Source organism: Thermoascus crustaceus (genome assembly GCF_041956765.1).
Source record: "Thermoascus crustaceus strain CBS 181.67 unplaced genomic scaffold VTN00scaffold_4, whole genome shotgun sequence".
NCBI classification, from domain to species: Eukaryota; Fungi; Ascomycota; class Eurotiomycetes; order Eurotiales; family Thermoascaceae; genus Thermoascus; species Thermoascus crustaceus.
In genome coordinates, this window is record NW_027192530.1 from 309,956 (window position 1) to 330,306 (window position 20,351).

The following is a 20,351-nucleotide window of genomic DNA, read 5'->3' on the forward strand; positions in this document are numbered from 1 at the left end:
ATGTGCTCGTGCCACCTGCACCCTAGAGCTGACACAGCCTCGCGAAGCTGCGGGGTACTCGATGATTCTGTGCGTGCGTGGGCCGTCTTTTCAGGGATGAGGCGCCAGGTACGTGTCTATATCTATATATATAATAAAACATGGGTATTCATGATGGAAGAAACAAGTCAACGAAAAATTATGTAGCTTCAAGAACATGAGCGCTTGAATCATGTTGTTGAGGGGACGGATATTGTATGACGGCAAAGCAGCCGCGAAGATAGGTTGGGTGTGCTACAGGGGGCTTGAGGACCAGCGCCTAATCTCGTTCTGCAGATGTACAGCAATTCAACAAGCACATGAAAATCTCCCATTTAGACGCAAACTTTCATGGAAGTTCTAAACTAGCATCTTGTCCTTGACGCGGTATGATACCAATAAGCCTTTCTAAAACTATTGACCGTGGCACCATTTGCCTTCTCTTTATATGGAAATTCGACTGGCATAAAGTCCGTCTTTCATGCCCGGTTTTCTATATTTCTTACTAATAATCATGCTTATCTATCTCCTCTAGGCTTTAATGAGCACTGCTGCGAATATCAACTGCTGATCGTTAACATTCACTAAAAGAGCTCAGTTATAGTGCTCCTTGCGCAGTAAGTCCCTAGGCCCTAACTAAAGTAGCTTGGAAAGTATTGAAAACGTGGACCTGGACTATATTATAGGGCCTCTATGGAAGAGTCATCTGATCAAGGACGAAGATCCTTCAAGACACAATGTATTTGGTGCTGGATCCCCTGTCTAATTTTAATAATGCGTTTTGAATGGGCGTTGTAGTCTGGGGTCGCCTGTTTCGGGTTGCAGGGTCTCGATCTCCAGTTCTGAAGCCAACTGAATGTGTCACAAAAGCCGCCGCAGTAGTACATCATATGCCTGTCATTACCTATTGGGAAGGCAATCCCTGCTCTGTACTTCACACCATGAAATATATAGTCCGTGTCGAGACTGTCTAATAGGAGCAATGGTCATGGTTCAACACCTGCATATGGAAATACCTCCAGCTCAAGTAAGAATTATTGATTTCAATGCATTTCTTTTTTCTGACGTTCCTATCCAGCGCTCGTACCCAATAGACGTGGCCCTTGTGCAGCAGATGCATCTAAGTGCGCGAGGCGTGATCAATGCCAAATGAAAAACGACTTTACAAAGCCATCTAGCGCCACAGGTCCAACTCTTCCAGTCTTCTTCACGAGCAGTTCGTGTTTTAATGCCACTGTCGCATTCGAGCCAGAAGTCCGCTCCTGTCCCCAACAGGTCTTCTGTCGACTGACTCTTCCCTAGTAAGCGACATGGTGCAAGGGCGAAAGGCGGAATATGTATAAAAAGCAGCATGTGGCCCGGAGTCCTGACTTGCCCCTCAATAGGGTTATCTAATATCCGGAAATTCGTTAACCGTCTCCGTAGATCCGTCATGGCGTTTCTCCCTCGTGAGCAGCACGCCCTTACGGGTGGCTGCTTCTGCAAAGCGATAAGATATGCTGTCAACATCCCCGCGCCGGCAGAACCCATTGATACCAAAGATGGTGGGGGAGTCGAGGCCGTTCCAACAACAATACTTCCCCTGTGTCCTTTACGACCATTGTGATTCCTGTTGTCAAGCTAGCGAATGGATCGTCCAATGCTGGCCGGTGTGTCCGGCGGACTGGATCGAATGGAGTATGCTCGTCCGTACTGGACCAGGAACAGGGTCTACAGCAGCTGCATCATCAAGGTCATCCGACGAGCCTAGTTGGGAAGAAGCTGAAGATGAAGATCGAGGAGTCTGTCTCTCAACACTCGCGGCTGTCGGCACATCGCATCCCAAAGGAGACCCAAATGGCCAGGCCGCCCCTGCCGAGTACCCCCGAAGTTATCTCACATATCTCAATTGCTCTGCGGACGTCACCCGTACCTTGTGCTCGCGTTGTGGCACCCACCTAACGTGCTTCTATGATCGTCGTCCTATGTCGAGTTCACTTCCACCATTGGTGGGCATCACTGTGGGGAGACCAGACACCGAGAGCATCAACCGGGTTCGCCCCGAGCGCCACGGATGGTGGGATGATGGCGTTAGCTGGATTAAGGAGACGCTGAGAAATGGCGATGGCGGATTTTTGATCAGGCACCCGACAGGTGGTCTTGCGCGTGCAGTTCACGAGGACTGATATCATATTCGCCCTTTCTTTTTCTTTTGCTTGGGAACTATGTTTCCGCCCCAATGCTCTGGCTCTGCTTCAACCTCTAACGCAAGGGGAATCAAGAGACGTACCCACAAAAGAGCCACAAGATCTACCTAAGATGCGCTTATTTCCAGATCGGCGAGGGCCCCAAGTTCTCCACACCTTGCACCGCCACATCTCTCCCTGTCCTACATCAGCCTTCTGGGACACAGAGATTCCGATTGGCGCCATCGTGCCTTAGAGATCCTAAGCTTTAGATCTGATCTCCAAAAACATTTGGACCGTTGTTCTTGGCATGCAGGTGCCTGAAAATCATATTGATGCCCATTCTGCTTCTTTCCTCATATCCGCACGCGCCGGCGTTTTTCGCTACTCGATATCGCTGCAGAAGCCAACCCCGTTTCAAGTCCTGAAAGCGATTATCGACCCGGCTGGAACACTAGATGCTTCCAAACCTGGCATTATCACCCGGGTAGTGGCATTCACTAGACTAGAGGACTATGCAGGTCCAAATTTCGGCACTATACGCATTAATGCCGAGAAGTCTTTCTCGGTGGCAAAGGCAGGATGATCCTCTTCACCGCGTATATTCACTATGTTAGTATACATGCATCTACAGTATGCCAAATCCAATATTCACTTTCTCGTCAGTGATGGGATCGTGGTTAGAATCTTCTCTACCATGAAGGTACGCATATATCTTTGACCTCGCCTATGGTTTCTTTTTACTTCTTCCTACTCCTTCCACAACAACTACTCCTGCAAATTCCAAGAGTGAGAGCACAGTATACCCCTTCAGTTACAGACCACAGAGAATATTTTCTGCGCGCAGAATCGTTCGCAGCTTGGACAGAGGATATCTTCACCAGATACTTCTTGTTCATTCGGATCTAGCTCTCTCAAGCGAATAATTTTCATTCCCCAGGTGTACGAGCAAGGCTTGATCTATATAGATCAGTCCGCAGAGGATACAATCGAAATGGTAGTCGAAAACCACGGACACGCTAGCGGGAGCACCATCCAAGGGGTCTCGATCCGCTTCGAACTCGAGCCCCCATCCTCCGTACGTCCCTGCACCGAATTCACCATGCCAGTGATCGTCGCCGTCAACGCTCCGGGGATCCCTACCTCGGAGCTACCGTTGGTCCTCCATGCAGATCTCAGGGACGAGGATCACCAGCGTATCGGGGGGTGGCCCCTGACGGGAGTTCTAACGGATAGCATCCGCAACTGGGACGGCGATGCTAGGTGCGGATACTCCAAGTTCGAGCGTCTATCGATCGAGGAATCGGGGCGGTATCATCTCCGGGTCTGGCTCGGAGTCTGGAGGCAGGACCAGGTAACCGTCAAGGCATACATAGATTCTGATATCATCCATGTGCATGATCAGGCGGATCCTGTACAGCGGCCGAGTAAGTGAAAAAGAGCAGATAATCCCATAGTGACTTGGGTTGTGAATTTGCAGATACTAACATAGAGAAAGCTTCTTCGCAGGTATCTACCCTCCGTCGACTGATGCACGAGAATTTGCAAATCACCGAGGAGGATATTCAGGCGTGGCAAAATGCTTCCTAGGATATCATGGCATTACGAGATAATGTAACTTCTAGAATGTGACATTCTGGGATACCTAGATAGACCGGCAGATAGACTGAGAGATATCCTCACGGATTCCTAATTTGATATGCTTCAAAAAAAAATCGAGTCGTTCAACTTCACGAAGCCCACGGGGTGGGTCCCGGGAAATCAGACATGGAAAGAAAGACAAAAAATGGTCCCGACGAGGCTCGAACTCGCGACCTTGGCGTTACCGTTTTCGGTATTAGCACCACGTTCTAACCAACTGAACTACAGGACCTGTCTATTGATGGATACCTGAGGCAGTAAGGAACCAGCTGGCCCCTGAGTCCTGGGACTGACTTATGTTTATGGCCGCAGCCACATCGCAAACGCTTTAGGTCTTAGTGAGATAATTTCCTCGAAGAACAGATGTATCTTCAAGGTGTCTGCCAGAAAATACCACGAGAAGAGGCTATCCAACCCTTTTTGCGATTGATCGCCAGTCAAAAAAAGACTGTTCAGAGACAATCCTAGCTCAATCGATGTAGATATATATATTTATATATAGCTGCTGTTTGGAGAAAGGCTTCTTCAGAATATGAAATTCATGCAGCAAAGTGAGGAAGAGCCTATTTCCTCCCCATCGCAAGATGCCCTTCAAACAAATGCGACCCCGATACAAGGTGTTATCAAGGTAGATCAGGCCTTAAAAGAAATCGTACTGTGCAGTCTTTTAAGTCGGCGATGAAGAGTAGTGCAAGAACATGCACCTGCAGCGGCTTAGATGCTTAGAATTATGCCTTTTTTTTAATGCATCGATGGCTAATAAGATTCTGCCTTCTTGATGAAAAGCTTTTTTATTTAAATTCGTTGACATATTGGTGGTTGTTTTGGGAAGACACGTCGCGGGTGGGAAAGCGGGCTATTCGCTTTTGGATCATGTCTAAGGTTTTTTGCCGAGCAAGACTATCGACTTGGCTACAACTGGGCAGTGGTAATAATAATTGTTAAGAACGCCTAAGACCTCTTGGTTCCCCTTGGCCTATGTCCTGTGCCACATCATGTTTAGATCGGGTCTGTGTGAAGAAGATACATTTACCAAAGTCAACAGCTTTCTTCATTATTGATAATCTAATTGCACATCAGATAAGTAGGTATACTCTAAAGCGTGACTTGTGCGTTGATACCTAGTCATTTCCCGTAGGTCCGGCAAACTGTCGGATATTGCTCAGCTGATGACCACAGTTACTGCCTTTCAAGTCAGAATAATCAATAATGTCGCGCTAGTCATATGTCAAAGAGTGCTACATCCTTAACCACTTCATACTCTGTAGGTACTAAACAAGATATCAACCGCATGTGGTCTCGAACAATTATTTTGTTGACTGGACGGGACGGGATCCACGGTTCGAAAGGGAACTTAAATTCTAGCTGGAACTTGAAAGGAAAAGACGGGACGGGCGGGAGCCGTCTAATTGCTACTTAACGATTGACCCCGGATCCACGTGGAAGAGAAGCTTTCAGGTACCTTACAGGGACTCTAACTATTGGAAGGAAGCTGATAAGGGGGCAAGGCGACCAGCAAACCACGTTGTGGTCTGTACTGCACGTGGCATAACCCTGTAAGAACGTTACTGGGCTTTTAGCAGTGCCTCCAGAACACACCGCCTATAGGTCCTATTGATCCGTCATATTGACCGCCTACTTAATTAGTATATTGGATAGGCATTCGTACGCAGTGTATTTAACGCGATCATCTTGATGTTTTTCACCCATCTTTTCTATTTAATTTTGCGTATGTTTTGTATATAGTGGCTATGTACCATTCTCGATCCATTGTACATAGCTGAGACGACTCAACACCATTATATATTATCTAAGTATATACTGGCCGCAAGGTCATGAGATTGCAAACACATCAATTCTAGTGCTCCATATCCATACTGGAGGTACGTCACCAAATATCCTAATATAGTATGGCGCTGCGCGGCCTAGTGCAGCACCAGCCTAATACTCGCTCCACTGACGTTCCTAAGATTTTACCACAGAAGGATTCTTCTAATAATAAGATCCACAGTGAACGTATGGTCCTACCATGTGCTGCCTCCCGCTATTTTCAAAATATCACCGGTCACGGTCCATGGGAACAATAAGTAGAGTCTGTTTGGCATAGAACTTTCGGGGAGCTGGAGGCTACTAAATCGCTTTAACCATGGAACCGGAGTGTACTATGGAAATAGACATTACCACAACAGGAATATCGGCCGTAAGTCGAGGCAACAGAGCCGCCACCACTGATCTACATTATAGTTAACGTATGTGTCGTTGTGCAATTCAGTAGCTTAAGTTCAAGACACGGCAAAGAGCGCGTGTGGCAATGCTTAACTCCCGCTGAATCATGACTATCGCCGTTTACTGGACCATCGGACCCGTTGTGGAGGCTTTTGGCGTCAATCCCGACAATCCATCGGTCCGTGCCAGAGGTCTGGATCCTGCAATGCTGACTTATCCTCCCTGATCAGTGGTCAATAATCGCGGCTGCGAGTGCAAGCAAGCTTCCAGAAAAGGCAATTTTGTCCTATTAAGGCTGATCAGATCCCAAAATCATGTCTAAGCCCAGTTGGTCTTGTTATGGATTAGAGGATCCCTTCAAAGTCCAACTTGGACCTGTTCCGCCAATAACTAGTCCATAGATGGAATGAAACTGACCAGTGATCTCTCAATGCCTTGTCGGACCTACTTTGCAGGCCGTTGTGCGGAAATTAATCTTCTTCATAAGATCTCAATCTTATTTTCGTTATACATCGGTCCGGCGGAACATGCAATAATATGAACGGGGACCTGTGTGGTCAATCTATAGATCCAGCTGATCATCCAGCACTAGTTGGTAAAGTCGACAGAAAGCGCAAGTCTCTGAGACTCGTATTGTCGGAATCTATCCGTATTTAAAGTTTTAATGACGTTTACTGGCCCATCATCCAAACACCGGCTTTCTCAATACAGTAGATGATGCTCTTCTCATGCCCCACATCTGTGCTTTCTCTCATCATCGCAAGCAGCGATCCTTGGCACTGTTGAGCACTTCCGAGTTTACTATGGCTAGGAAAACACATGAACTCAAAATTTCTACAAAGCTTCTTGTCTTGATGGATGGTCCCCGAAATTTAGGGCTCAGGATGATCAGGGGCATATTCTTATATACGCTCGTTGTTTTTGTATGGTCCGTTCTCTTTGCTTTTGTTGAAGAGAAGATGGCCTTCGTAAAATTGTATTCCGTCCACTGATGCGCGCTCTTTCTTCATCTCGAATCTTATCTTCGAAACGTTTCTCGTGCACACCTCGTGCATCCATCGGCTTTTCGTTGTTATCGCACGCCACCAGACATTGCCCATCATGTACAACTTGACCGCGGAGATGTATTCAGAATGGGCCATCGGCCTCGTAATTATTGCTATACGACTCTATGCCCGTTGGACAACTGGTAAAGGCAGCTTCTACTGGGATGACATGTGCCTTGGCTTCGTCGTGGTCAGTGTGTGCCCCTCAAGGATCGCCATCCCCAACAGACGTTCATATGCTAACTTTCCTCTTCACCGCAGATATTTTGGACATTCCACACCGTGTTTCTCCATCTTGTCGGTATGGGCCTCAAGCCTTCTCGCACGATTGTTCCTACATCGCGACCTCTCCCAGAGCTAACTCATGGCAACAGAAATCTACGGCTGCAACATCGGTCTGAATCATGAGACTGCAATGCAAATACCGGATAGTGAAGTGCCAAGGCTGAGACAGGGTTCAATATTTGCCTTTATAGCGTGGCTTTCATATATATTCATGGTGTGGTCCTTTAAAGGCGTGCTCATGTTTCTCTATAACAGGCTCACGTTAGTGCCCCTTCCTCCTTTCCTCGATCAGCCTCGCCTCAGTGCCTACCCGAAAACAACAAACGCTGACATTTCTTTACAGTATGGGTCTCTGGCAGCATCGACTAGCCCGGATTGTAGGGGCTATTTGCGTGGCGACATTTATGGCCTCCCTTTTGTTCCACGTTTGCATCTGCACGCCCCCCTCTAAAAGCTGGCAAATTAAACCGTATCCAGGAAGTATGCATACACCCCCCTCTACAGTTGTTGTTCAAAGGCTTACCAGGCCACAGATAACTGCACCTTGCGACCGTTGAATTATATCGTCATTGAAACATTAAACATCGCGTGAGTGATACCCGCCAGATTGGGTTGAGACTGATCCTACTGTCTATATATCGGAGTCACCATCAAAGCAAGACGCAAACTGACCCATCCATTCCAGAACCGACATAGGCGTCATGTCTATCCCCTTGCCTCTAGTCATCGAAGCTAAAGTTCCCATGACCCAAAAAATCATTTTGGGCGGACTGTTCTCATCTGGCATCCTCACCATGATTGCCGGTGTCCTGCGTGCCTATTACTCTGTCAAGGACATTCACACCCTCGCTACTGCCCTGGGCTGGGCTTCTCGAGAGGCCCTTATTTCCGTCATCATTGTCTCGGCTCCCGGTATCAAACCGCTCCTAACTCGCCTCGGATGGCTCAAGTCGATCAAATCATCATCGAACGGGTACACTCGCTCCTCGAAGATGTTCAGTTCGAAAAGCGGAGGAAACTTTGCCCCCATTGGCAACCCCGATGATTATGAACTTCCCTTCTACAAGAAGAATAAAGACAAGCGCAATTCTTTGGGTGAGAGCCAAGAGCACATCATTGATCCAACGGAGCCCGTACCCAAGGACGGTCCCGGGGGCATTATGGTTACCACCGAGTATACTATGGCCCGTGAGGATGTGCCCTCTGGCCATGCGTCATCGAGATTACCAGTTTAATTAAGCCCTTTTTTTATGTATGGGCTGCAGACCTCTAGTAAGAAACACAAACATAGCCATGATGGATGGACGGATGGACGGTTGGGGAGGGCAATGAAGACATCAGGCTTTATGTTATGCGATGATATTCCTTTAATGTATTAATCATGATTATTACCTTTCTCTTTTCTTCTCTCCTTTTTTTTTGTGTATATTTGTACATATCCTTCTCATTCTGGGCATTGGATTATTGGTCTTATATTACCCAATATAATGATTAATGAGTACCAGTCATTATTAAAATTGCACTTGCCCAACCTCTATGCGGTACAGTACACCCCTAACCTCACTCCAATTTATCAGAGCCTATAATACAACAATCAGACTTCGCTGAGGGTGAGCCAGCGCTATGTTATATATGTGCCCCTGTCGCGCGATGATCACCCACCTTGTCTGCCCCTCACCCTGATTGCACGACTTCAGTGTAACATCGTTCACCTATATAAAATGAGAAGGGTAGTTGACAGATCTTAGCTCGGTAGGTAATCACACAAGCAACAATAATATATATATCTCTTGGAAGTGGAGATATCTTGTAGGAAACAGGGGATTCACCCAGCCCGACCATTAGTCCAAAGTAAAAGGAGCTCAACTTCCTTCACACCAACTACAGATTCTAGGATTAATGCAATATAAAGCAATATATTACACCTACAGCCTTTAACCAACGTTTTTTTCTAGATTGTTCCTCCGTCGAGCTGGCATTTTGGCAGCCACATCCATAAGTTTCTGTTGGCCTGTGGACAGCCTTTAGCTGCTCTGCCTACTGCAACAGAACTTGTTCATGCAATAATGGGATACTTTTTGCTTGGAGTTGCGATTTAGTTAAGCGGGAGCTGGTATTACATCTGCAGATTCTGTTGGGCCTTCATCAAGAAGCAAGCCATGGGGAATCAGAGTATCCCATCTTCTATTCAACCGTGTACTTAGGCCAGAATTACTGCGCATATACATGATATTAAATGGCACCAATATTGATTGACCATACCCACAACGCAAGTTAGATCGTACAATTGCATTTTCAAAGAATACTAACAGGTCTCAAGAATTCGCAGATACAATGCCAAAATGGAAAAGGCAAACGAACAAACAAGTCCTCCGAAACTTAATATGCTACGAGTTCCTACCAAATACACCTAGTACGCCACGGATACAGCCCATCATTGTCGACAAAAAGCACTACCTAACCTTTCCACTCGGTCTATACGCCCAAGACATCTCTCCTCTCGGTCTGTTTGTGTTCCGGTGGCCAGGCCTCCACATCATCAATCGAAGAGTGGGCCTTAGCACTCTCCAGATACTGCTGGGCATGAACCATCGCTAGACGATGTGATGCGCCTTGTGCAGGTTATCGCTGGAGTTCAGTTCGAAGTAAGCACGTTGCCCAGAGCCGTTATCATCCGAACGCTTCTGGATCGGCCAAGAGCGTTGATATTGCTTCGAAGAATCGCCAGTCCCGCTGCTCTTCTCGCGTTGTCGGCTGACCGTGTAAGACCAGAGCCGGCCAATGGAGGATCCGATGGCCTTGGGCCAGTGGCGGTCGAGGAAGGCCGGGAGCAGCATTAGGCACGCGCAAAGGATGCCGACGTTAGCTTCAACGACGCTGAGGTGTCATCAGACGGCGTGAACTTTTATATACGTTCATGCTCGCGGGGTGTGACTTACGCCCAGATGGCAATGGTAGAGATGTTCCATGTCGTATCGGCGCTGCTCTGTAGTACCGGAGTCATCCCAAGCCGGATCAAGCTTGCAACGCAAGCGCTAGACAAACATATGTCAGTGTGACCAAGCAGCGAATATAAAACGCGAGCGTACGTACAAGATTCCGAGGCCGAAGACAGCCAGAACTTTGATTTTACGGCCCAGTCTCATATTCAATCCCCATAGGGAGGGGATCGGTAGAACAAGAATATAAATGTCCGTTGCCGAACTCAGGGCACCGGAGAAGTATGGGAGGATTGCGGGATTGATGCAGTGGCCAGGAATCATCGAGTTCCATGCGCGTGCTATGGGCGTGCAGGAGAAGAGATTGGAAAAAAACAGTGTTGTGTTTGCACAAACAACGAAGACGATACCGAAGGCGATAAAGTATTTTGTCACGGTCTGCGACGAGAAGATGTGATAGTAAAAGAAGAGGAAAGTGAGCTTGATCACGGCCGTAAGTACCAAGTACACGTATTGTGCGAAGGTGAAATACTATATTGCACAAGATGTTAGACACCTTCGAGCCAGCCATCAACGGAATTCTACTACCTTTAAGGCTTCCGGAAGCCAAATGCTCGGCGTATCCCACATATGACGTCCGATGCCCCTCGTATATGCTGGACTTGACGAGTCAGTGAGACTTTCCTCAACGACAGACAGAACATTGGCATACATTTGATCATCAGGGCCGAAAACGCAATTGTTAAAAGCTACCATGGATTTCTTAGCCCTGGTACAAAGCAGATAATGGGCATGTAGCTGCCTACGTAAGAGAAGACACAAAAAACTACGGAACAGCAGTGTTAGCCACATTCAGTTCGATGCCTGTCCATACGGAGGAACTCACAGTCATCCACGCCCAGCGAGCTCCGGATGATGAAAGAGCGAGTATAGAGTCGCATCACAACAACAGCCGTGACCACAGTAAGGCACACTGTATGAAGGGCAATATTTCCATGTAGCTGGCTGGGCGGGTCGACAAAGTTGGGCTCAACTCCCGGAGGAGGAGGTATAGAACCAAGCCACTGAGTAGCCATGGCGTCGACGACTTAGTCGGCGATCGATGGGGATATACTCTTGACTTGCAAAGGAAAGATTGGGGCGTGGTGGCTGTGTAGTATGAACACTTTTCTGGTGGCGTCGACAGGAAAGGAGCCGCTGAGGAGACGTTCGAAGCACATATACTGTGGTAACATGCCACGTCTGTCGTGCTTGGGCTGGACCATTTTCTCCACGGCCCCCAACGCAGTCTGTTAGACGACAGGGCAGACAGTCTGCGGTATTCTCCTACCCTAGATCGATGGACAGGGCTGACCAAGATAGCTGGCTTTCCTCAGCCCAAATCGTGTAACAGTCGTTTTGGAAGACTGTAATTTGAAATTCGACTAGGTGCAGTGGATATCATAACTGCAGGCATTCAAATATACCTACATGTGGGGGCTGAAAACGAAACAAAAGATCGACTGTTATGCCACAGGCACTAACGCATTTGTCCGAGATCGCGGATTACCCGTTGCGTGCAGAGAGAGAATCAGCATCGGAAATCACCCTCAAGGCGCGACGGAGCTCACGAAGACAAACTCGTTTCTCCTTCTCTTCTACATCTTCTTCACCTCTTGTACCCGAGGATCAGCTTCCATCAACATGGTTTTGAACGACTGCCTCGCCCCCATAGGCCGCTTGGGCATGGCTGTGGTGTTGTTGCTAGCGGTATGGATATTACACATAGCCCACCACATGGGCAGTGAGAAGACTGATGTCGTCTAGTATCCCCTCTTCAAAGTCATCTACAACCTCTACTTCCACCCGCTCGCCAATGTCCCCGGCCCTCCCAGCTGGTCAGCCTCACGCTTCCCATTTGTATGGGCCCTTCTCAAGGGGACCATTGTGCACGACATCGAAAAGCTTCACCGAAGATATGGACCTATCTTACGAATTGCGCCGGATGAGGTCACCTTTTCCAAACCTGAAGCCTGGACCGATATCTTCCAAATCCATCCAGACCACCAGCAATTTCTAAAGGACCCTATCTGGTGGAAGAGGCAGCCAGGCCAGCCAGACTCGCTGCTCAGTGCCATCAATCCGGAGTCGCATGCCCGCATACGCAGACTTCTCACTCCTGCCTTCACACCACGCGCACTGAGAGCCCAGGAACCGATAGTGCAAAGGTATGTCAGTCTACTCATTGAACGGCTGCACGAGCGGGTGAGCGAAGCCGAGGACGGGAAGGGAGTGGAAATTGATATTGCGCCATGGTTCAACTACACAACCTTTGATATCTTCGGAGACCTGGGCTTTGGAGAGTCATTCAACTGCCTCCAGCACTCGCGATATCACCCATGGATTGCGCTGCTTTTCAACAGCGTTAAAGCCGCTTCGTTTGTTGCCGCCGCACGGTTTTATCCCCTGGTGGAGTTCTTGCTCATGAAGTGTGTGCCTCCGTCGCTCAAGAAGATGCAGATGGATCATTACCAGCAGATTGTGGACAAGGTGCAGCGTCGTCTCAACTGGGAGCTCGAGCGACCGGACATCATGTCCCATGTAATAAACAAAAATGGCGAAATCGGGCTGCCAATCGGTGAAATTAATGCAACCTTCATGATACTGACGACTGCCGGAAGCGAAACCACGGCGACCGTCCTGTGTGGTACTCTGAATTATCTTGTGACTTATCCAGATAAGCTCGCTATCCTTGTGGAAGAGGTGCGCAAAACCTTTCACAGCGGAGATGAAATTACCCTCGAGGCCGTACGGAATCTCCCCTACCTCAATGCCGTCATCAGTGAGGGCCTAAGGCTCTGCCCACCAGTTCCATGGATGCTTCCCAGACGAGTCCCGGTGGGTGGTGATACTGTATGCGGAACGTGGCTACCGGGCGGCGTAAGTTCATCATGCTCTGGCTCCATCTATTTCCTTCTCAATGAGAATCTAATACCCCCAATCTCCATCAGACCCCAGTCTCTCTCCAAGTGTACTCTCTCAACCGTGATCCAGCATACTTCCACTCTGCCTCGTCCTTCCTCCCCGAGCGCTGGCTCTCCGAAGCTAGCACGGATCCCAACTCACCTTTCTTCCACGATGAGCGCCGCGCTGTCCAGCCGTTCAGCGTCGGTCCACGGGCTTGCATGGGGCAACACATTGCGTGGGCGGAGATGCGGCTCGTGCTCACAAAGTTACTATGGACATTCGATTTCGAGGCGATCGAGGGGAAGAAGCTGAAGTGGGAGGAGCTGAGGACGTTCCTCCTTGTCGAGAAAAAGCCACTTGAAGTGAGGATGAAGCTGAGGTCGATATCAGGGTAGCCCAATAGACACAAGCACGTGGCGAGAGTGGGCTTTTACGCGCTCGACAGCCATATCCGGAGTTTGAGTGAGTCGTGTTCTTAGTTGTTATCGAGCAGCTCTTTAATCAAGTTCTCTACACTGAGTTTTTTCTACCTAATTTCATCACTCTATCATTGTCAGCGATGTAAGCTCATGTCATTAATTTCATGCATTTTAGTAGAACTGTTAAACACTCTACGAGTTAGCAACTTAGTTTTCAATCTGTTGCTCAGTGAAAGGTAAGTCTAGCCTGCTACGATTTTTTCTTCTTTTTATTTTTATTTACTACCTGGTTAAAATGTCATAGGCGGCGCTAAACCTGCGAGATCCCTGCGATGCGCACGGTCCCCTCTTGCTGTGCAACGTCGGTTAGAATCCTTTGTTTGCTACATTCTTTGTCTATGAGCTTCGGGGATCCTCGGGGATCCCCAGATCCCCGCAATGAGTGTCATATTCCATGGCTGAGGGCCTACTACGGAGTAGATAGATCTGCCTAAGAGCTTGCTCCATACTATCACTAGGTCAAGGCTTAGTGCGTAGCACTGCCGTTACATGTCAACTGCTTGATTAAATTGAAGATGCATTTAATTTGATATCTGCATACCAAAGTGCATCTGACGTAAGATTTCTAAATTTAGTTTTAAGTACTAGTTAGGTATTTAAACAAAAATAGCATGTAGAGCTAATATTAGTAGGCTAAAATCCCCATGCTGCCCTACTTCTGTATTTCCACAGGTGCATGAAGTGACCGGTTGACGACATTGCTGATTGTTGGGTGGGGGCCAAGCCACAGAGATCTGAGAGGGACGGAGATCCAAAGAGGGGAAGAGGCGCTTGGGAATATACTCCGTCAATTCAATTAGACTAAAGGTACTCCGTAAATTAGATTAAATCCAAACCACCTTGCAAAACAGACAGGATCTGGCCTGTGCATATATGGGGTAGGAGGCATGGCTTGACACAATGACGCTTTGATTGATAAGTGCACAGGGGAGCTGTCAAGGCCAAAACACATAGGCTGGTTCCTGGCTCTCTTCCAAGTCCCACTATCCCCAGCCCCCACTTGACTCCCAGCGAGTTTGAGCTGCTGGGCAAGTCAGTAAGTGTATATCCATTTGAGTTCGAACTGTACTAAGCATGCAATGTAATGGTTCCTTTGTTAATCATGCTTTCCTTGAGCTCTTTTTACAAATTCTTATGGTCTGTTTGTATCTTTACATGCAGCGCAACCTCTAGTGGCCTTATCCACTTCTCTAGCGCATAGACAAAAGCCAGTAAGTCCCCCGTCCATAGTGTGATAACTTTGTTCAGCTGGCATAAGTGCTTATTAGATCACTCTGGTGATGCGTCCGCGTTGATGTATGTAATATGGTTCCGATTCCGAAAAAAGTGATTCATCCGTTTCTACAGCGGCTGATAGTCGTTGATACATTCTGGTGAGGTTCGTTGTCGTAGCGTGCTTCAATTTGCGGAAGGATCTTTCTTGTCTGTCATTCCATGTCCATGCATTTTCCTGTTGATTGCTCGAGAGGGCTTGCGATGATAGTGTACATGGTCTCAGCCAGTCCCTGATAGTCACGTGTCTCACAATTGGTTCGCAAACTCCGAATATCTAATCAGGTTTTAAGCCACACTATATAGTGTATCCAGAGCCTGGCCCAATAAGAACTGCAATTTTTATGCTCCATGACTTGTCTATTTAGGTAAAATCCCTTCTTTCAAACATTTCAAATCACTATGGAGAGTATATCTTTCAACTTCCCGGTCACCTTAGCTGCCACAGGTGTCTTGCTCATTGTGTATTCCATATCTCTGGTCATTTACCGCCTGTATTTCTCGCCTCTCGCCAAATTTCCGGGTTCCAAACTTGCGGCGGCGACAAGCTGGTACGAGTTCTATTACGACTATTGGCAAAATGGCAAATATATCTTTGAGATTGAAAGAATGCACAAGAAATATGGTAAATGGCCTCTGTTTTGAGAAGATACACTTAAGAATGATATATGAGGGGGGGGGGGGGCTGACTCTGTCCTTTTAAGGCCCAATAATCCGAGTCAATCCCGATGAGTTATCAATCCACGATCACGATTTTTACAACGAGATTTACGTCACTGAAAGCAAACGGCGCACGAATAACTATGATATCTTCTGCAAAGGAATTGATTTCGATGGTAAGAAGATCCGTTCCAAGAATGAAGGCGCAAAACTAACATTGTTAGGATCACATCTACTCACAACGGACCATAATCTCCATCGGAAGAGAAGAAAGCCTCTAGAACCATTTTTCTCCCGAATGGGTATTACGCGCCTGCAGCCGATGCTGGCTGATGTAGCTCTTAAGTTAGAATCCCGATTCAGAGAGCTCGAAGGGAAGAATAAGGTCATCCGCTTGGATCATGCCTTTTCCGCATTTTCGGCAGACATCATTAGGAGGATATGTTTGGATACTGAAGAGTCGGAAGATGGGTTTTTGGATGATCCAGACTTTGCTCCTGACTGGTATGCGTGAATGGATTTCCTGGAAGAGCGCATTTATAACCAGTGTTTCAGGTACAATGTCATCGAGATGATTGTTCGATCCATACCTCTTTTTACAGGATTCCCTTGGATCGTTCGGTAAGTTACACAACTGACAAGTTCCTACGAACTACAACCGACAACGAGCAGTATAGTGAGCTATATCCCTGAATCCGTACTTCTCTGGGCTTTCCCGAGAGGTCAGATGTTCAACAGATTCAAGATGGTTCGCCAATACCCGCCTCGATGCAATCCCTAGTCTGAAACTCATTTCTGCTACAGGTAGCCAAGCGGCACATAAACAGGGCCATAAAAGACAAGCTGGAAAGTGACCGAAAAGGCGTGAAGACCGACAAACATGGCTCTCTATTCCACCATATTGCCAACAGCGACATGCCCGAGTCTGAGCGATCCCCAGAACGTCTCGCAAAAGAAGCTCAACTACTCCTGGGAGGCGGTACTGCGAATACTGCGCGCACAATCGGCTTCGCATCTTATTACATTCTTGCTAACCCAGAGATTCGCGCCAGGCTCCAGGAAGAGCTTAAGGACACCATGGCTGATTGGCCGCAGCACATCCCGACATGGGCGGAGCTAGAACGGCTCCCCTTTTTGCAGGCTATCATTAAAGAGTCTCTTCGGTACGTATGGAAATCCAGAGTCGCTTCCTTTGGGAGGCCTGTCAAGTGCTAATGCTTACCGATCTGATGCAGTCTGAGCTACGGTGTGATGCACCGACTACCCCGTGTCTCGCCGGACGTACCCATTCAGTACAAGGACTACACAATCCCGGTTGGCGTAAGAACAGACCGATTCTTCTCTGGTTCTGAAACTCGCAGTTCTGATATCGCCCTAGGTACCTGTTGGAATGTCAGCTTACCTCATGCACTCCGATCCAACGGTGTACCCAGAACCCGATAAGTTTATCCCGGAGCGTTGGATTGGAGATATCGATCCAGCCATGCATCGTAACTACGTACCGTTTTGCCGGGGTTCCAGGAATTGCTTGGGGATGAAGTGAGTTACTATCCCCCGCCCCTTTTACCGTTGTTGTATCTTCTTCCGCATTTCAATGGAGCTCGCCCTGCGATATTGATACTTCCCGCTTGCTTTTTACTTTGCTATCTGCGAATCTCATGGGCTAAGATTCATCCCTATCCAACCGAACAGTCTGGCAATGGCGGAATTGAGTCTCGCCCTGGCAGTCCTCTACCGACCCAATGGGCCCAAGTTCGAACTATTTGAGACAGACGAAAGCGACGTAAAGCAAGCTCATGACTTTCTTGTCCCGCTCCCAAAAATCGAGACAAAGGGAGTTCGAGCCCTGATTCGTTGACAAGGGCAGGTTGTGTGAAGGGAGTATAGTCTTCGTGACGTAATGGCCTCATGGTTGTCGAACAGGAGGCCCCAAACGGAACATAGTTAAAAAACCATAAGTAACCCTTTTCTCAGAATTTTGTCATCAAGACAAAAATAACGAAAGGCGCTGCATGGGGTACATGTGCCTGGACCCAGGCTTGGAGTGGTAAACTTGTAAGATATCCTCAGACGATGGCAGATAGGACCCTCAAGGTCAACTCAATGAATGGTATTACCTGGGCACTTTTTGACCTCCATAACTTCGTTTGGACAATATGAACACGCTCGAGAAGGAAGTGGCTATTGACACGATGGAGCCCTTCAGATATAATGTGGGATTGAGACAGTATATCCTCAGAGAAAAACGAAAGCCAATGAAGAATTTGTACAGAAGAACTTGGCACAAGGGATTTATGAAGAATTGACAGCCCAGAAGCTCTTCCCCCGTTATTGTTAATAGAGAAGAAAGGAACAAGTGAGCTCCGAGTATGCGTGGATTATACACGACTCAACGCGATTACGAAGAACGGAGTCCACGCACCGCTACCCACTGCAGCCTACAAGAACAAGATAGCGCAGGCACGATGGTACAGCAAGTACGACATAGAGGAAGCGATCTATCATTTGCCAGCACGAAAAGAACACCGCTATCTTAAGACATTCAGGTGCCACCTTTGAACCTTCCAATTTGTTGTTTTGCCGTTGGGTTGACGGATGCACCGGCGGGATTTCAGATTTTTATCGAGAATACACCTACCTAGGGAGCTTAGGCCGAAATTTGACCGTACGAAATACCACTCTTTATCGACAATTTGAAGACCCATCGAAGAACCCGGTGAAGAAGACAGACCGGACGATACGAGATTGGCCAGAGCTGCGAAACCGGAACAAACAGGTGGATAGCAGACAGGGTGCAACGCCGTGGTCTGGATGCACTCCGTACTTCTGATAGTGACTATGGTCGGGTCGCCATCTGTCCGGACCCGACCAGGATTTCTCTCCAGCCCCCGAAATGCTGTTTGGAACCACTCCAGCTGGTTCTGTAGACCACTTCATTTGGGTGGCAACTGCCCGCCGTCGTATGAGACCTGCAGGGAGGTACATGTACATGGCACCAAGCTAGCAGCACGCCCCTGTCAGTGATTTGCACCTTTTTAGGTTGTGGCCGAGTGGTACCTGGCGCTCTCTTGGTATGGTGATGCCTGCAGGCTCCTTCACATAATCGCTGATACCCAGCCTAGTAATAGATACCTGGCAAGATATCTAGCTGAACAGTGACACCCTTGCCAGGTGAGGCTGAACTACATGGTTATGGGGGTTGGTGCGCCTTGGGGGTTGACCCGATTGCTGCAACCCGAGGGCATATACTACCTGGGCCAGTCAGTGGTTAGGAAAGGGGGGGTACTGTGTCAGGGACCCTACCCTGCCATATTCCGTATAGTACGCTACGATATCAGTGATTTGTACCTTTGTGTTTGTGGCAGAGTAGTAAACCAAGCGCCCGCTGTGCAGTCGAACACCGTTTTTGTTTTCATAATATCCTTGGGTCGGGGTGAAATAGGTTATTCAGCGCCTCCATCTTCACTTTCATTGTAGACCCAAGCGTGTTCACCCTCATCAATGGAGTACCAATACTCGGAAGAAATCGACCCGGCTGTCTACGAGACACATGGTCTCGCCCATGGCATCTCTCTTCGCATTCATAAAGATCCTCATAAAGAAATCAATGGCGCTCTTCGGGCTCAGAAGGATTGGAGCCAGCATGTACGTCCCGTTGTCGGTTTCAAGGGAGGCCTGGGCGACCCCTACAGCTTCATTCGAGTTACCGTACCAGAATGCCTTCCAGAACGACTCGAGATCATTTCGTACGCCAACGAGTTTGCATTTCTCTATGATGGTAGCATCTGAACATCTGAACATCCGACATCAGTTAGCTGATACTAACATCGCACCAGACGAAATGGAAAAGCTCGATCTTAAGAGGGTAAGCGGCGGAGATTCATCTGTAACAAGTATATACATGATACTAAAACGAGAACAGTATACGGAAGGAAGCTACGGGATGTTGGATGCATTCGGTGACGGTGCCTTAAATCACAAGGTTGAATCCAATACTTGTCGCGAGAAAAAGCTCCAAGCGCAAATCCTGTTGGAGATGATGGCCATAGACCCCAAACGTGCCGTCACCTCGATGAAGGCATGGTCAAAGTTTGTCCAGCTAGCCTCTCGCACAAGGTCTCAGCCTTTCGACACTCTAGAGGAGTACCTACCACGTAGGATCATTGACGCGGGCGAACTGTACGTGTTGTTGCGCGACGACTTCTCCTCTTCGTTCATCGATTAACTATATGCCAAAGGATATGGTTTGGGACACTGACTTTTGCCATGGCCCTCACCATCCCAGAAGAAGAGTTAGATCTCTGCATGGAGTTGGCCAGACCTGGGTATGCCGCCATCAGTCTCACGAACGACCTGTATTCATGGAAGAAGGAGCGCGAGGCTGCCGAGCGAGACGGCCTTGACTATGTTTTCAACGCCATTTGGGTCATCATGAGGGAACGGTCGATTAGCGAAGAGGAAGCGATGGCGGTATGCGCCGACGAGATCAAGAGGTACATAGCTGAGTACTGCCACATCGTTGAAGAGACCAAGAACAATCTCGGTCTTTCCAGAGATCTTAGGGCATACATCGAGGCCGTAAGGCAGAGCCATATTGGCAATCTGGTGTGGAGCATCTACTGCCCACGGTATCATGACGCGTCTTAGGCTTTGAGGAAGTTTTTTTTTCTTTTT

At 48.0% G+C, this 20,351-nt stretch overlaps 6 protein-coding genes and 1 non-coding gene across 7 annotated transcripts; 5 read left to right on the forward strand and 2 right to left on the reverse strand.

Moving 5' to 3' along the window:
- Window positions 1-1,450: 1,450 nt before the first annotated feature.
- VTN00DRAFT_6706 (uncharacterized protein) lies at window positions 1,451-2,183 on the forward strand (the record flags this gene model as incomplete). The annotated part of the gene is made up of 2 exons (XM_069433372.1): window positions 1,451-1,562; window positions 1,639-2,183. The coding sequence occupies 2 exons, from the start codon at window positions 1,451-1,453 to the stop codon at window positions 2,181-2,183; spliced, it is 657 nt and encodes a 218-aa protein (XP_069286760.1).
- Window positions 2,184-3,177: 994 nt separating this feature from the next.
- On the forward strand, window positions 3,178-3,796 carry VTN00DRAFT_6707 (uncharacterized protein; the record flags this gene model as incomplete). The annotated part of the gene is made up of 2 exons (XM_069433373.1): window positions 3,178-3,610; window positions 3,693-3,796. The coding sequence occupies 2 exons, from the start codon at window positions 3,178-3,180 to the stop codon at window positions 3,794-3,796; spliced, it is 537 nt and encodes a 178-aa protein (XP_069286761.1).
- A 174-nt stretch (window positions 3,797-3,970) lies between these two features.
- On the reverse strand, window positions 3,971-4,056 carry VTN00DRAFT_t132. Its single transcript has one exon. It is a non-coding gene; the product is annotated as a tRNA-Ile (tRNA).
- A 3,095-nt stretch (window positions 4,057-7,151) lies between these two features.
- Window positions 7,152-8,616, forward strand: VTN00DRAFT_6708 (uncharacterized protein; the record flags this gene model as incomplete). Its single annotated transcript, XM_069433374.1, has 6 exons — window positions 7,152-7,286; window positions 7,358-7,397; window positions 7,471-7,642; window positions 7,725-7,861; window positions 7,915-7,969; window positions 8,067-8,616. The coding sequence occupies 6 exons, from the start codon at window positions 7,152-7,154 to the stop codon at window positions 8,614-8,616; spliced, it is 1,089 nt and encodes a 362-aa protein (XP_069286762.1).
- A 1,359-nt stretch (window positions 8,617-9,975) lies between these two features.
- On the reverse strand, window positions 9,976-11,396 carry VTN00DRAFT_6709 (uncharacterized protein; the record flags this gene model as incomplete). Its single annotated transcript, XM_069433375.1, has 5 exons — window positions 9,976-10,258; window positions 10,321-10,416; window positions 10,475-10,851; window positions 10,909-11,069; window positions 11,207-11,396. The coding sequence occupies 5 exons, from the start codon at window positions 11,394-11,396 to the stop codon at window positions 9,976-9,978; spliced, it is 1,107 nt and encodes a 368-aa protein (XP_069286763.1).
- Window positions 11,397-12,003: 607 nt separating this feature from the next.
- On the forward strand, window positions 12,004-13,661 carry VTN00DRAFT_6710 (uncharacterized protein; the record flags this gene model as incomplete). Its single annotated transcript, XM_069433377.1, has 3 exons — window positions 12,004-12,069; window positions 12,127-13,239; window positions 13,311-13,661. 3 exons carry the CDS (start codon window positions 12,004-12,006, stop codon window positions 13,659-13,661), a joined length of 1,530 nt encoding a protein of 509 aa, XP_069286764.1.
- A 1,758-nt stretch (window positions 13,662-15,419) lies between these two features.
- VTN00DRAFT_6711 (uncharacterized protein) lies at window positions 15,420-20,324 on the forward strand (the record flags this gene model as incomplete). Its single annotated transcript, XM_069433378.1, has 10 exons — window positions 15,420-15,642; window positions 15,722-15,853; window positions 15,902-16,181; window positions 16,350-16,425; window positions 16,482-16,840; window positions 16,913-16,997; window positions 19,155-19,455; window positions 19,514-19,542; window positions 19,600-19,856; window positions 19,916-20,324. The coding sequence occupies 10 exons, from the start codon at window positions 15,420-15,422 to the stop codon at window positions 20,322-20,324; spliced, it is 2,151 nt and encodes a 716-aa protein (XP_069286765.1).
- Window positions 20,325-20,351: the final 27 nt, after the last annotated feature.